This window comes from Eutrigla gurnardus (assembly GCF_963514095.1).
Source record: "Eutrigla gurnardus genome assembly, chromosome: 9".
Taxonomy (NCBI): domain Eukaryota; kingdom Metazoa; phylum Chordata; class Actinopteri; order Perciformes; family Triglidae; genus Eutrigla; species Eutrigla gurnardus.
Window position 1 is genome coordinate 6,173,926 of NC_139923.1, and position 16,637 is coordinate 6,190,562.

Below are 16,637 nucleotides of genomic sequence, written 5' to 3' on the forward strand. Positions count from 1 at the left end.
CTGATTTTTGATTCAATCATTTATCTTGATTCAACAATGAAGTGTTTTTTTTGTGTCAGGAACTCTTAACATGTTGTTTGTTTCTGATTAACTTAACATGTCTGCTTTTACAAAGCAAATCATTTTTCTGCTTCCGGAGTCGTTAAGAGCAACGTTGAATTTCAATTCAGTCTCATTAGATTTCTGTTGGGTTTGTTTCACACTTCATTTGTGTGGAGTGAAAACCGACTTGAGGAGTGTCGTGTTTTATGTGTTCTGTTCTGTAATGCAGTAATGGTGTTGCACAGATGACTGGTTAAAGCATCACTTCTTGCAGGTCTCTCAAATGTATTATTTGCCTGTGCTTATATAATAATAATAATAATAATAATAATAATAATAATAATAATAATAATAATAATAATAATAATAACAATACATTTTATTTGTAAAGCACTTTTCATAAAGTAATCTCAAAGTGCTACAGAAACCAGAAACAAAATAAACGACTAAGACTAAGAGAAAAATCAGACACGTTAAAATCAGTAGTAGATAAAACAGCTTAAGGAGGAGAATAAAATGCAGATAGAGAATAAAAACATCTAGGGTCAACCTAGGAAAGCCTGTCTAAACAAAAACCTTTTTTAAAGGTGACCACAGACTGGGGTTGTCGTAGGTGTTCAGGGAGGGAGTTCCAGATGTGGGGGGCAGCGGGGCAGAAGGCTCGGCCTCCCATCGTGCGGGGCTGGTGGAGGAGGTTGGTACTTTGGGACCGGAGGTTACGGGTCGATGAGTGAGGGGTAAGGAGGTCTTTGAGGTATTGCGGGGCGTTGCTGTAGTTGCAAAGGTGGGTGATGAGGGCGATTTTGTATTGGATTCTGATGTGGTCGTATTTGCGGGTTTTCATCAGAGTTCGGGCAGCACAGTTCTGAATGAATTGAAGTTTGTGAAGGTGTTTGTTGGGAATACGGATGAGCAGGCTGTTAACAGTAATCAAGCCTGGAGGAGATTAGGGCGTGGACGAGTTTTTCTGCATCAGAGAAAGTGAGGAATTGGCGGAGTTTAGAAATGTTCTTGATATGGAAAAAGCAGGTTTTGTACAGATGTTTGATGTGGTTTACAAAGGTAAGTTGTGAGTCCAGCTTAACACCGAGGTTGGTAACGGAGGTAGAGAGGGGGATGCCTTGACCAGAGAAGGAGATGGTGGTTATGGGTGATGACTGAACCTGATGAGGGGTGCCAATTTGTATGGCTTCAGTTTTGGAACTGTTCAGCTGGAGGAAGTTGTGACTCATCCACGCCCTAATCTCCTCCAGGCAATTGGAGAGGGCTAGAGTAGGTGATGATGAGCGGACCGGGTTGAACGTAGGTTGGGGTCAGTTCGGAGGTACAACTGAGTGTCATCGGCATAACAATAAAAAGAAATGCCGTACCGGCTGATGACACAACCCAGTGGCAGCATGTACAAGATAAAGAGAAGGGGTCCGAGGACAGATCCTTGGGGGACACCGCAAGTAAGCTCATGCTGATGGTTCAGTTCAGGCAAGCAGGATGCGAACCATTGTCTCCCATATCCCAAGTCAAAACTCTACTGACTGAGCTAAGTAGGCAGTCAAATTATTCAATAGCAGACTCTGACAGAGTTCACAGGTTATGATATCCCAAATGAGACTTCTCCCTGAACGGGAACAGGGCTTAATCCAAACCGCACAAACAAAAATCTTTCAAAAGTTAATAAAACTGAAAAAGGCATAAGTCCCAAAAAGATATAAAAGCTAAATCCCAAAGGACCAACAAGCATTTTAAGAGGTGAATTAATTCCATTTGAACAATAACAGGATTTATGTACTGTTCAATGGTGAAGACTGAAGAGAGACTGACCCAAAAGCAACTTAAATACACAGAACAAACAAACACAGGTGAGACACACCAAATTAAATATTCCATGTTCTTACCTATTTGATCATAGCACTGTTGTTCTTAAGGTATGTTTGCTAACAGCTACTACTTTACTCAGACGAGGGCCTAACACTTTTTTCTATTTTTTAGCTCTTACTTTATCGGCAATGATATGTTGTGGTTTCTTTCTTTCTTTTGACAAATGTACTTAATGTAATTCGCTCTGGACAAAAGCGTCTGCTAAATGCCCGAAATGTAAATGTAACTAAATCACTACACAGAAAAGTCCAAAGAGTCGCCATCTGGTGGCCTACAGACAATACAGTCCAGATCCTGACAGTTTGACTCTAAATGGACCATTGTTTTCTCTTTGATTTCCATTCAATCAGACTTATTTTTTGCAACTAGAGTAGTCGCCTCCTGATGGCCAGCAGAGAGACTGCAAGTTTAAGGCACTAGAGTGTTGGCTTCACTTTTCAGAACCAGCCACCTGAGTAGTAGTAGTAGTACTATTACTGTTATATGTCCACATTTAGTTACTTTGCACACTGTTTTAGTCTGATTGAATATGACACGTCTCTCCCCAGAGGAGCAGAGAGGACCTGCAGGTGAAGAAATGAAACAGGCCGAGGACAGAAGAAGGATGGGTCTAAACCACAAAAGTGGGAACTTCAGGTTCTGTCAGCCACATGAGTATTTTACATATTTGTTGTGTTGATAATCTTTCATACGGAGCAGATTATCTGGATTATCAGTTTTCACTGCAGCTTTAAACAGTGAATGTCTACCACACACACTTTTCTTTAGTTTCACTTCCGTTTCTCCCTTTTTGTTTGTCTCTCATGCTGGTGTGAATTTACTTCCTCCTGTTAGCACAAAGGATAAACTGACTTTTCATTTTTCTCTGGAGCTTTTCAACAGCTGAACTGCAGGACTGAAGGTGAGATATTTTATTGTTCTGTCTGTGAAGTCAAGCTTAGAGTTATATTACAGTTTAGTATTTGTATACTATACATATGAGATGTACTTGCACTTGAGTGCTTGAGTACGTTCTACTTCTCCATCAGAGGTACATTTTGTGCTTCTTACTTCCACTTCATCTGTCTGAAAACTTTAGCTCCTGTCCTGGTGTGTTGTTGAATATTTGTGATGAACTGAAAGATTAATATTTTATTTAGAATATTAAAAAAATATATCCTACTTGAGGTTAATACACTCATATCAAAATGCATCACCACAAAACTGTAAACAGAGCTGTTTCACTTCTTAGAGAGACGTGGTTCTCAAAGGACAGAAATTAATGCATCAGTAATATGAATCCAGAAACATCAGATATAATAGTGAAACATTTTACTGCACCAACAATCTTTTATTTTAAGTACTTTTACTTGTATTTTCTCAGTGTGGTATTAGTACTTTTACTTGTAGTAGAGTATTTTCTCAGTGTTGTATTATACATTTACTTGTCATGGAGTATTTTCTCAGTGTGGTATTAGTACTTTTAATGCAGTAAAGGCTCTGAGTACTTCTGGTACAATATGATATGAGTATGTATTGATCATGACTGTGTGTTGATGTCTTCGTTGTTGTGGATCAGTCTGTGATGTCAGAACCAGAGAGGTACACTGAAGACCAGACGGAGACGGACCCGATGTCTCCAGGTTCTCACTCAGTCTTTCATGTCTCATTCTGTTGTGTAATTTTGAACTGTACATGATGAACTCTGTGTCCCTTCTTCTTCTACTTCTTCTTCTTCTTCTACTTCTTCTTCTTCTTTTTCATCTTCCGCAGATTTCAACACTGACCCAAATCCTATACTAGTATAGGGCAGTATCTCTGCATAATGGGTACTTTTAGCTAGGAACTACTCCTGCAACACTTTTACTGTTTCACTGAAAGCTTTTCTGCTCTTAGACGTAATCGTCTTTGCTTTAAATATCTGGAGGTGACATCACCAGCTATTATGAAAGATTATTATTTCTAAAAGAAAACTATAAACATTCATAATCTAGAGTCTAAATAGTGTGTGTGTGTGTGTGTGTGTGTGTGTGTGTGTGTGTGTGTGTGTGTGTGTGTGTGTGTGTGTGTGTGTGTGTGTGTGTGTGTGTGTGTGTGTGTGTGTGTGTATAGATGAACCTCCCAGTTGTTCCAGTCTGACCACTAAGGAGCTGCAGCAGAACTGGAGGGAAGTGAAGAAGAGAGAGCGACCCATCAGGCTGCTGTTTGAAATCCCATCGACTCGTATTATTCAACATGTTCTGTCCAAATATGTGGTGAGACACACATTTAGTACAGGTGTTCATCTGTAATCTGTATTTATTCATTGTTACAGACACATCTTTTAAATGAATGTCACAACGTGATAAATAGAACAATAACATCCATCCAGTGGATCATTACAACAACAGCAGCTGCTATATTTAACCTACAATCATATAGCTATGATTAGAGGAATAAATACACCAAAGAGTACAATTACAAGTATGAAGCTGCAGTCAGCAGCTGGTTAGGTTAGATTAGCATGGAGTCTAGAAACAGCTAACTTAGCTTAGCATTAAGAATGGAAACAGATGGAACCTGCTAATTTACCTCAACATATAGACTGGAAACAGAGGAAACTGCTAGCTTGACTTAGCATAAGACTGGAAACAAGAGGGCAAAGCTAGTTTAGCCTAGCATATAGACTTGAAACAGAGGGAAACAGCTAGCATAGCTATGCATAAAGACTGGGAAGAGCTAATTGAGTTGGCTTATTTTAGCATTTTCCAGGCTTTAAGATAGCTTAGCTTAGTATAAAGACTGGGAACGTGGAGTAACAGTCAACTTAGCATAACATAAAGACTGGAAACAGAAGTTAACAGTTAGCTTCGCATCACATATGGCTTGGCAACAGGGGAAACAACTGGCATGGCTCCGTGTAAAGAGGAGCATCCACCTACCAAGTACTCTAAAGCCAATGTGTTACATATGGTTTGTTTCATCTGTACAAAAACTCAAGTGTAGAAGTTGTGGTTATATTCACTGAATGATTGCTCTGATTTGTGTTTCCTCTATCTCCAGGTGTATGAAATCGTGGTGATGCGGTCCGGCAGCTTCGACTCCCACCGTGTGTCCGTGGAGCGCCGTTACAGCGACTTTTCCCACTTCCATCAAAAACTGCTGGAGGAGTTCGACGAGGAGCTGGAGGAGGTGGTTTTGCCTCGAAAACACCTGAGCTCCAATTTCTGTCCTGCATTCATCTCAGAGCGCCGCCTCGCCCTTCAGGATTACCTCGCTAAACTCTACGCCACACGTTGCGTCCGACACTCACCTCACTTCGCCAAATTCTTCACCGAGCAGGAGCAGAAACAAGCGTACAGTTTGCTGCGAGCGGGACAGTTTCAGCTTGCCGTGGAGCAGTTGCAGACTGTTTTAGAGGTTCAGGAGAAGCTGTCGCCGTGGCAGAAACCAGGCCTGACCGTACCCACCCTTTCAGCTCTCGCAGTCTGTTACCGGGACCTCGAGGAACCAGATCAGGCATTTGCTGCAGCTCAGAAAGCTCTGCCTCTGGTGAGACGCTACGGACTAAAGCGCTACAGAGCCTCGCTGTTAGAGCTGCTGGTGGATTTAGGTTATCAGCTCAGACGTCCTGTGGCTCAGTTACAGGAGGAGTTAGCTGTCCTGAGGGACGCCGAGAGGGGCAAGGTGTCCTCCTGCTCTCTGAAGGAGTTAGTGGTCCAAGAGTTCACCTGAGGCTCTGAAGGAGTTTAAGGTCTACAAGATCACGAGAGTCACATTTTTAAAATGTATCCTCCAGAGAGGTATCACCACTGGCACGGCTTAAAGCACACGTTACAGCGCAGGTGCTAACCACCATATTAGAAGTGTTGGAGAACTCAGCACCATCTACTTGGATTGGAAAACTCTCTTGCATCACTTTTGGCCAAATTCAGTAATTTCCTAAGATGACCTGTACTCCCCCCATAGGCAAAGAAGGACGCACACCCATGACCACCTTGCCTTCCAGCAGATCTGAAAATAGTGTCAATTTATGTTGTGGAGCAGAGAAAACTGTCAAACCCATCCCTCAGACCTCAACACTGGAACCAGTGGCCGTCTCAGGAGAGAAAGGCAACACAGACTGTACAATAAAGTGATAAAGACTCCAGAGCCTCTGAATCTCTTAATATCTTTACAGGTACTTTACTTCCACTCCCAACCAGTGAAACATAACCATCTGACACAAATGCTTTGTAACCTGGGTCTATCTCATCATCTGAACAATTTATCTGCTCTCGGGCAACAACAGGAGCTATGAGACTCCGAAGAAGTTTGTGTGTGTCCTCACGGCAGCAATGACTTTGGCCCTTTCTCCTGCACGCCGAGATGCCACAGCCCCAGATGGTTTTGCTGGCACATATCCAGACCGTGATTTTTTCCTCAACACTGGACACTCATTTCACCAGTGTCCCTTACCAAAACAAAAATTACAGATGTTGTTAGGGTTAAACTTTCCCTGTAACCCACGGTCTGCCTTTCCTGAAAACTTATCTGTCCCACCTGTCAAATGTTTACTGTGATGAGCCCCCACATTACTCTCTCTGAAAGCAGAATCTCCACAACTGCGGTTGTCAACAAAAAACCTTTATGGGTCAGTACAAACTCCTCCGCTAATTTAGCAGCCTCTGAAAGCTTGCTTACTTTTTGTTCAACACGATCAGGCATAGTATTTTTAAATTGCTCAAGTAAGATAAGATCTTGCAGATCCTCCAACGTTTCTACCTGAGAAGCAGTGCACCAGCGGTTAAAATAGGTGGCGAAATCACGCACAAACGCCTCCTGGGTTTTCCCAGTATATACACACTGAAGCAGGAGGGTACGATCAGCATCAGTCCATTGTCTTGCCTCTGCTAAATGTTCAAACAACAGAAATAAAATGTATGGATCTTTTTCGTTAAATTTTGGCACTAGCCTCAAACTATCAGCAATGTTAAACGATGGAGTAGGAGGAATAGAGACTACTGGCTCTTCAGCCTTTTGTGACCCAGGCAAAAATGTACCCTCACTCATAAGATCCAATTTATAGCGTTCCAAATCCATCTTTTGTTTTGACTCAGCAAAAGCAATTTCCAGGTGGGCCTTCTGTCTTAACCTTTCTAACTCTAGATTAGTCTCCTGATCCCTTTGTAGTTGTAAAAGGAGCAGTTGCTTTTGTTGATCAAATGTTAACCTAGCCCCAAGACCAGACAGAAGCGAAGCAACAATGGACTCTTTACTTAGCCCAACAACTGGTGGGGAAGGTAAATCAGAAGAACCAGGCCCGGCCCTAACCAATCTGGAGCCCTAGGCAAGATTTTAGGTGGCGTCCCCTTTGCATCGGCAGTGTAGTGAATATACTCACAAGAAACCGAAGAGCTTTGTCTTTGACCTTTTTTTTACTTAAAAAAAAGCAAATTCACAATCAGAATAGTTAACAAGATAAAAAAATTATGAATAAATAAATGAATACAAAAAATAAAATGAATATATGAAATACAATCATTTTTACATACATTCATAAATAGGCTTAAGTATAAGATCTAACTAAACACAAAATAAAATGTGTCAACAAGCTGCATAAAATAAATAAAAACAATATAAATAAGGCACTGCACAAAACAAGATATTAAAGGTGGGGGCAACAGGAAGACCGCTTGATGCTGCTGCATCATGGCTGGGTTGTGCTGCTGAGGTGGAGGCAGCAGTGGTAGATGTGGTAGATGGCCCAGGGGTGGGATTTAGAAACTTCAACAGTGCATCTGAAGAGAGGAGTATGTGACACCATTGAGTATTACAGTCTAATAATAAAAACATATGATTCCAGGAATAAAATGAAATGATATAATTCTAATGTTCTAATGTTGTTACAAATATTATTTCTATTAAATAGGCTTTGCTTTGAGTTTTAATTAACGTGGGATTATTTCTTGTACCAACTTTTTTTTTTTTTTTTTTTACCATTTGCCACGGCCCGTCCCTGAGAAGAACTACCCAACTCTGAAGGTGTGCTTTCACTCCCTGCAAATTCAGACATGATTTCCATTTTTACCAAGTGGGTCTTTAATGTGACCAACAATTCATCTTTATTCAACTTTTTAGTTAATTCCAGATTATAATAGTCAGCCAATTTCACGAGCTGGTCTTTTTTGTATGAATTTAGCAATTCTTCATTTGGACACTCAACAAAACCTTCAATAGAAGACATTTTGAATATATAAACGGGTATCTTAAAGTCCCAGTCTGCAACATTTTTTTAATCATATTGACCGAAGCCAACACTATGCTCCGATAGAACAACATAAATCATCCGGTTTGAGAAAAAAAGCGCACCTCTACGTGCATGTAGAGCCTGTTTGTTTTGCAAAAAAAAAAAATGACAGAGCCCGGGTCATCCTGTCCAATCAGCACGCAGGGCTCTGTTGGTGCACACACAGAGCCCCTCCCCCCTCAGGTCGTTCCACTATCACAGGGGGGAGGTGGAGGGAAGTAGCAACAAGCTTCCAATTCCTCGGTTAAAAACTGAAACGAGGAGGTCCAAAACAACCAAGGAAAAGAAAACACCGGTGGAAAAGAAGGAAAAAAAAAAAAGAACGATTGCGACGGTGCCCGTGATAAAATCAGGGTCAACATCGGACCCGCGTTTCAAAGGTGGCGTGATCTAAGGGATTTCAAAGGGCACGAAGTCGAGGGGAAGGAGCTCGGTGGCCATGGGGGAGGAGCGTGAGAGTTGTAAACATTCAAAATCTGACAGAGTGCCCTCGATCCGCCAGACTTGCCGACTGGGACTTTAACCTGCACATTTAAATCACTAGATTTTGTCACCAGTTTCTGATTTGTCAGATGGCAACTTTAAATGTGAAACCCAATCCCTCTGACTAACTGCTAACCAATACTAGCTCACTCACTTGACCCTAGTCTTCACTGAACCCAGCGACTCGGTTGAAATCCAGCGATGTCGTAAATCACCTGGACAGCCCTGAAGTGCACCAGAGACAACTGCTCTACCCACTGACAGCACAAAAATAACAAACTAAAACAAAAAAGGGGTCAATGGAGGCAACTAGTGCCACACATTGCTTGTGCCTAACAGGGATGAGAGTTCCAAATGTTTGCAGTCAAATACCATCATGTCAGAAAACAATAGTGACAATACCAAAGCCAGCACATGCAACATAACCCACATACTGGAACAGAAACCAAAATCTGTGTTTTTTTCTTACCAGCTTCCAGAACCAGATCCTGAATGGGCAAGCCCCCATTTGTTACCATCTGGCTCAAAGATAGCAACAAAAAGGGAGGCCACACAGACATCAATGTTTAAAAAATAGTGTATTAAACCAAAATGTACCAAAACTAACTATTAATAGGTGTAGAGTATGTAGGTGTATGATATCAGTTGTGTTAGCAGTGTGTGGATGAATGGAAATATGGTGTAGGCATGTTGAAAGGTGCATCAAACCAAACAGAGTAGCTGGTAGTCGTGCTGCAGCAGGCCTGAGTCAGAGAGTGAGCTCCCAGCTGGCAGGCCTCCTATGCCTTCTTGAGGCCGCGCCTAAAGAAGGTGTGGTTAAGTAATCAAGGCTCTCCATACCTGCCAGTAAAGCAGTAGAGAAAAAGACTGGCAGAGAAGAGAGGCTGTAACACTTAATTCTGTGTTTTCTGTTTTAATTTTTCTAAATTCTGTTTTCCATTTGAATTTTTCTAAATTCTGTATTTTCCGTTTTAATTTTTCTAAATTCTGTGTTTTCCATTTTCATTTTTCTAAATTCTGTTTCCCAATTTTTTTCATCCAATGGTGTCTTATCATATAGGTGATAAATCTAAATAAAGAAATTTACTGAAGGAACTTCTAGCAGTCAAGTTGCCACTCTTCAGAGGAGAGTCAAAGAGAAGAACAACTTGCAATTGGCCACCTTAAATACCTTTTCTCATGTTTGGATGCACCTGTCTGTGAAGTTCAAGGCTTAATGAGATCACCAAACCAATTGTGTGTTCCAATGAATCAGTGCTTAGTAGTTGCAGGTATTCAAATCAACAAAATGACATGGGTGCCCATTTAATGTCTTAACTTAAGACTTTATTTTTTTTTCATAACTTAATATTGCTACACTAAAAATCTTTGTCTGGAAAACAGTACTCAGCGTTTATTAGAAAATGAATGGCATACCACTGTGATCATTTTCTGTGATGACAGAGTACATTTTTATGCAGCCTCAGAACTTTTTCCATACGATTGTAGGTTTTTAGAGCTGTCAATTTTACAGGGTGCTGTGGATTTCATGTCTGCTGATTGGCAGTGTCACCTGTGACTCTGTGAAAAATAGAAAGACGTATCCTTGGTCTAACTAAAATAACACCTTCTTTAAACCACTGCAAGGCCTGAAATGAATGCTGGTTTTTCTCTCCTACCAAATCAACCCAAACTAAGCTCTAACAAAGCTACTGACCTGCTGCTGAGGAGGTCTTTATCAGTATTGGACCTGGTGGTTACAGCGCACCAACATGGCTGTGGGTAACACATGTGGCTACGTTACTTTTGGGACTGAACGTGACAACGGGCCTTAGGCCGTATGGGGCGGGTTATGGCTATGACGGCAGTGTTCCAGGTGGATGGTTGCCGAGCTCGGCTGGTGCTTATGTAGGGGACAGCTGGAGCTCTGGATCTGGTAATGGTTATGATGTTGGTGCTGAAAACCTCTCGTTCAAGCTACCAGCGTGGAAGAACTGTATTAACTCATACCCGGTACGACCCTGGAGAGCATGCTCCCCAACGCATACCAGTACGCGTCAGCACCATGTCTATGAAAAGTGTGCCAGCTAACGCTGCAACCGAGGGGCCTTCTGGTAAGACATGAGTCATGCTTTGTGGGGGGTTTTCTTTTAATTCAGCCTCACTAATGTTTTGCTTTTTGCAGGTGTCCACCTACATGATGTGGTGACAATAAATTACTTTCTAAATCAAATTAATTCAATAATAACTAATTCCTCTTGGTGCCTCAACTTCTGATGTCTCCCATGATCAGACCTCCCCTTGGGCAGGATTTGGGGTGGTTCGCCTTCAAGTTTCTGCTGCACAGTATTATTTTTTTGTTTCCTCTTGTTCTTCGCAGAGGGAACAGATGGTGATGTAGGATCTAAAATAGCTTAGATATTAATAATTTTCCTCCTGAGTTCAGACGAAGTCCCTCCAAGAGTCGCCTGTGGTCAGAAAAGACTGAAATTGTGGCTAAAGTGCACTGAATGGCCACGTGTTAAGTGACTGCACGCTGGCATTCACTGGATTTCACAAGTCTTTCAGTTTGGGTTTTCTGTTCAGTTAAATAATAATAACTAAAGGTGGTTGGTTTTCTGATTGTGTTTTGAAACTAAATAAACAAATGATCCACGATCCACTATGGTTCCACATGGACAGGCACAGCTGTCTTACGCTCATAAGCCTGAATATAAAGCAGTATTGGTGTGTTGGTAGAAAAACAAGGATTATAAAAGACAACATGAGCCTCTTTCAACACAGGTTCCAATTACAGTAAGGTTTAAACTACACCAGCTAAGACGTCCGCCATATGGTTCCATATGGAGTTCTAGGATGGAATGTTAGAATAAACCCATTGTGTAATGAGTGGGGTTAATCAAACACACGGAATCGTTTGTTTTTGAAAGTTTACATTTGCTGTCAGCTTGTGGGCGGAGCCTAAAAGCATCATGGAACACTGCTTTAATGTCTTTGATATCACGTGATGTCACAACAGGTCTGTTAAATTGTTTATAAAAGTCCAGACATCACAACAGGTCTGTTAAATTGTTCCATATGACCACAAGTCCAGACATCACAACAGGTTGTTTCATAGGAGTCACATTTGACAGACAGAGACGACAAACAATGGCAGAATTATTAGCAGCAAGTCAGGAAATTAAATCCCTCGAGACTGAAGTGGGAATTGTCACTGAACGATTAAAGGATTCCTTTGATGGCCGGGATGAGGGGATCTTGTTTCTCTGCAACCAAAACAAATCTCAAGATGACAAAATCAAGGCTCTCCAGAGGAGTATGGAGGAGGTGGAAACCAAACTCAAGATCAGTCAAGATGAGTGTGAAAAGCATGCAAAGGACAAGTCTTGTCTGTTGGAAGAAAACAGGCACTTGGTGACAGAAGCAGAAGAGAAGCAAGCAGATTACGCCCAGTACATACTTTACATTGAGGAAAAACACAAGTCAGAGATGGAAGAGACGCAAGCACGTTCTGACATGAGGATGCGGAAGCTACTTCAGGAGCACAAAGAAGCACTAGCATACCATAAAGATATGCTGCACCTTGACAGGAAGGGACGAAAAGAGCTTGGAAAAAAAGACAGAGCCATCCAACTGGGAGTAACCAAAAAAGAGAAGAGCCAGGAAAACGTGAACCTTCACAATGCAGAGGTGGCTAAATTCATGGAGACAATCCAACAAAAGGATGACTTGATCAGAAACCAGAGTAAGAAGATAGCTGAGTTGCGGAACACAGAGCATAAATTAAGAAAATACCAAATCACAAGTGAGTATCAGGAGAGTGTAAACAAGGAGCAAGGTGAGGTGATTGACATGCTGATGCAAGATAACAAGAAGCTCCAAGAAGAACTAAAAAACAAAAAAGAGGGGCCTATGAAGAAGGTAAAGGACTGGGTAAAACAAAAAGTCAGGCGAAATCCCAAAGTTTTCCCGGAGGGTGTAGAGGAAACACAGTACTTTTGTGCAGGGGAAAAGGAGACAAGAACACAGGAAACACAAACAGACACAACAGTACCCAAGAAGGTAATCAGATCGATATTGAAGCGTCCCCAAACAGAAGTCGCCACGTCATCCTCTCGTCATCAGAGCGCCGCGATGCCAACCATCCCAACCCGTACCTTAGTACTAGGAACACCTGACGCACCACCATTCCTCAGTGCAGTGTCTCAACTTTTGAAACGTTTGAGCATCTCGAGCCAGAAACAGGGTGTCGCAGTACCGCAAACCTCAGAGCACCATGGTGAAGCTAAACATGTCTCAGTACCACAAACCTCAGAGCACCATGGTGAAGCTAAACATGTCTCAGTACCACAAACATCAGGGCTCTGTGGTGCAGCTAAACATGTCTCAGTACCACAAACATCAGGGCTCTGTGGTGCAGCTAAACATGTCTCAGTGCCACAAACATCACAGCACCGTGGTGCAGCTAAACATGTCTCAGTGCCACAAACATCACAGCACCGTGGTGCAGCTAAACATGTCTCAGTGCCACAAACATCACAGCACCGTGGTGCAGCTAAACATGTCTCAGTGCCACAAACATCACAGCACCGTGGTGCAGCTAAACATGTCTCAGTGCCACAAACATCACAGCACCGTGGTGCAGCTAAACATGTCTCAGTGCCACAAACATCAGGGCTCTGTGGTGCAGCTAAACATGTCTCAGTGCCACAAACATCACAGCACCGTGGTGCAGCTAAACATGTCTCAGTGCCACAAACATCACAGCACCGTGGTGCAGCTAAACATGTCTCAGTGCCACAAACATCAGGGCTCTGTGGTGCAGCTAAACATGTCTCAGTGCCACAAACATCACAGCGCCGTGGTGCAGCATCACATGTCTCAGTGCCGCAAACACCAGGGCGCCGTGGTGCAGCATCACATGTCTCAGTGCCGCAAACACCACAGCACCGTGGTGCAGCATCACAACTCCGTGCTGCGAATGTCTGAGCGTGTGTCTGACCACCGTCTTAGTGGGTTTTCCCCGAGTGCTTCGGTTTCTCCCACATGTTAAATTCAATTAATAATATCTGAATTAACAAAAAAAAAAACAAGACAAGACAACAATTGATTGTTAGTCAATTTCTATAGACTAAAACATAGGTTGTCAAAGTGCGGCTCGCGGGCCAATGGTGACCCGCAAAAACATTTCTGGCGACCCACAGTGAATTACAGTTGTTAGTTTTAATCCAACTGTACATTGCTTTGAAAGCATTAAGCTCCGTTTCGTGGTCTTTAGCAGCATTTATAGGGATAAGCGGTAATATCAGGTGTGGTTTAGATCTCACTTGACCTCACTCCCAGAGGTCCACGGTGCAATGTTTTTTTTCACCACTGGGATACTGATGGTGTCTCGCGCCTCAGTCACTCTGCCTCAGGGAAGAGACAGTGAACGCAGCTGTGAAGATGGAGTCAAAGCAGGAGCCGGAGCCCCTCAAGAAATTTTTTTTGTGTTGGCGAGGAGAAAAGCTGGTTTCAAGATAAGTTGACATAGGCTTACTTTGTCGTATTTCACGGGTAGGGTTGGGCAAGTTACTTCAAAAGCGTAATGCATTATTTATTACTTGTTACTGTCATTTCACCTGACGCACCACCATTCCTCAGTGCAGTGTCTCAACTTTTGAAACGTTTGAGCATCTCGAGCCAGAAACAGGGTGTCGCAGTACCGCAAACCTCAGAGCACCATGGTGAAGCTAAACATGTCTCAGTACCACAAACCTCAGAGCACCATGGTGAAGCTAAACATGTCTCAGTACCACAAACATCAGGGCTCTGTGGTGCAGCTAAACATGTCTCAGTGCCACAAACATCACAGCACCGTGGTGCAGCTAAACATGTCTCAGTGCCACAAACATCACAACACCGTGGTGCAGCTAAACATGTCTCAGTACCACAAACATCACAGCACCGTGGTGCAGCTAAACATGTCTCAGTGCCGCAAACATCAGGGCTCTGTGGTGCAGCTAAACATGTCTCAGTGCCACAAACATCACAGCACCGTGGTGCAGCATCACATGTCTCAGTGCCGCAAACACCACAGCACCGTGGTGCAGCATCACAACTCCGTGCTGCGAATGTCTGAGCGTGTGTCTGACCACCGTCTTAGTGGGTTTTCCCCGAGTGCTTCGGTTTCTCCCACATGTTAAATTCAATTAATAATATCTGAATTAACAAAAAAAACAACAAGATAAGACAACAATTGATTGTTAGTCAATTTCTATAGACTAAAACATAGGTTGTCAAAGTGCGGCTCGCGGGCCAATGGTGACCCGCAAAAACATTTCTGGCGACCCACAGTGAATTACAGTTGTTAGTTTTAATCCAACTGTACATTGCTTTGAAAGCATTAAGCTCCGTTTCGTGGTCTTTAGCAGCATTTATAGGGATAAGCGGTAATATCAGGTGTGGTTTAGATCTCACTTGACCTCACTCCCAGAGGTCCACGGTGCAATGTTTTTTTTCACCACTGGGATACTGATGGTGTCTCGCGCCTCAGTCACTCTGCCTCAGGGAAGAGACAGTGAACGCAGCTGTGAAGATGGAGTCAAAGCAGGAGCCGGAGCCCCTCAAGAAATTTTTTTTGTGTTGGCGAGGAGAAAAGCTGGTTTCAAGATAAGTTGACATAGGCTTACTTTGTCGTATTTCACGGGTAGGGTTGGGCAAGTTACTTCAAAAGCGTAATGCATTATTTATTACTTGTTACTGTCATTTCAAAGTAATTAGTTAACTAATTTTACATTACTTTTGCATTACTTTTCGCCAAAATAAAAGGAAATATGGATTCTGTGTTCTCAATAGATCTTCTTGTGTTCAATGCAGCTCATTACATGTATGGCGTTATATTTGTGCCACATTTATGAAGGAGCAATGTGAGATTTTGCTTATAAAAATATATAAAAATATATTTTGCGAGCACAGAAATTATATTTTGAAGAGAAATGATACGCGAGCAAAATATCATGTCATTTGAGCAAGCAAAAATATATTACTGTCACTCAGTTTTACTCAACTCAATTCATAACTCACCTGACGTTGTGGCGTATTATTGTTTTCACCATTTGATTCTGCCATTCTGCCGGCTGGAAATCTAAAATCCCACTCGTTCGGCGTGTTATGGAAGCGTTGTGATTGGAGACGAAACAGCCAATCAGAATTGAGCTTCTCCAAGTCTCTGATTGGTTGCTATTGTGTCACCTTTGTAACGCTGTGCAAAGTTGAGCGAGCGTACAGACAAAGTTGAGCGCGCACAGAAGGGACAGATTGAGAGCGCGCATGCAGCGGTCTGCAGCGCAGCGAGCAAGAGTTTGAGAGAGGGCATGAGTAAAACTGAGTGAGAGTAATATATTTTTGCCTGCTCAAATGACATTATGTTTTGCTCGCGTATCATTTCTCTTCAAAATATAATTTCTGTGCTCGCAAAATATATTTTTCTGAGCTCAAAATCTCACATTGCTCCTTCATAAATGTGGCACGAATATAACGCCATGCCCATCTCGCGATCGCGAATGTAGAGTCCGACTCTGCTGCTGCCGCCGTCATCTTTTCCTCAATCGCTAGCAGTAAGAGGAAGTAAAAATTTGCGCAGATTTTTTCTCCTCTGTGGATCGCGAGGTGATGGCAAATTTGTATAAAAACAACACACCGATTGATTTCAGGTTTAAAATGCATTGTAACGCACTCGGTACTGAGATTTGTACCGAGTAAAATATTACCAAATTTTTTTTTGTAATGCCTTACATTACCGCGTGACAGCAAAACGTAATGCATTACAGTAATGCATTACATTACCGCGTGACAGCAAAACGTAATGCATTACAGTAATGCATTACTTTTGTAACGCGTTACTCCGCGGTTCATGACCGCGGTAAAGTGAGCCGCTGTTTGCGAGATAGTGGTAAAGTGAGCCGCTGTTTGATTTTCGTTGGGCGCGCGCTACAGTAAATACGGTAGGCACGGTTCTCGAGCAAAGTGA

General features: G+C 42.4%; 1 protein-coding gene across 1 annotated transcript; it reads left to right on the forward strand.

Annotated features, from left to right (window-relative positions):
- The first annotated feature begins 2,683 nt into the window (after positions 1-2,683).
- On the forward strand, positions 2,684-9,742 carry snx20 (sorting nexin 20). The gene is made up of 4 exons (XM_084018378.1): positions 2,684-2,818; positions 3,476-3,539; positions 4,009-4,151; positions 4,939-9,742. Exons 2-4 carry the CDS (start codon positions 3,482-3,484, stop codon positions 5,608-5,610), a joined length of 873 nt encoding a protein of 290 aa, XP_083874504.1. The 5' UTR covers positions 2,684-2,818; positions 3,476-3,481; the 3' UTR covers positions 5,611-9,742.
- The last annotated feature ends 6,895 nt before the right edge of the window (positions 9,743-16,637 follow it).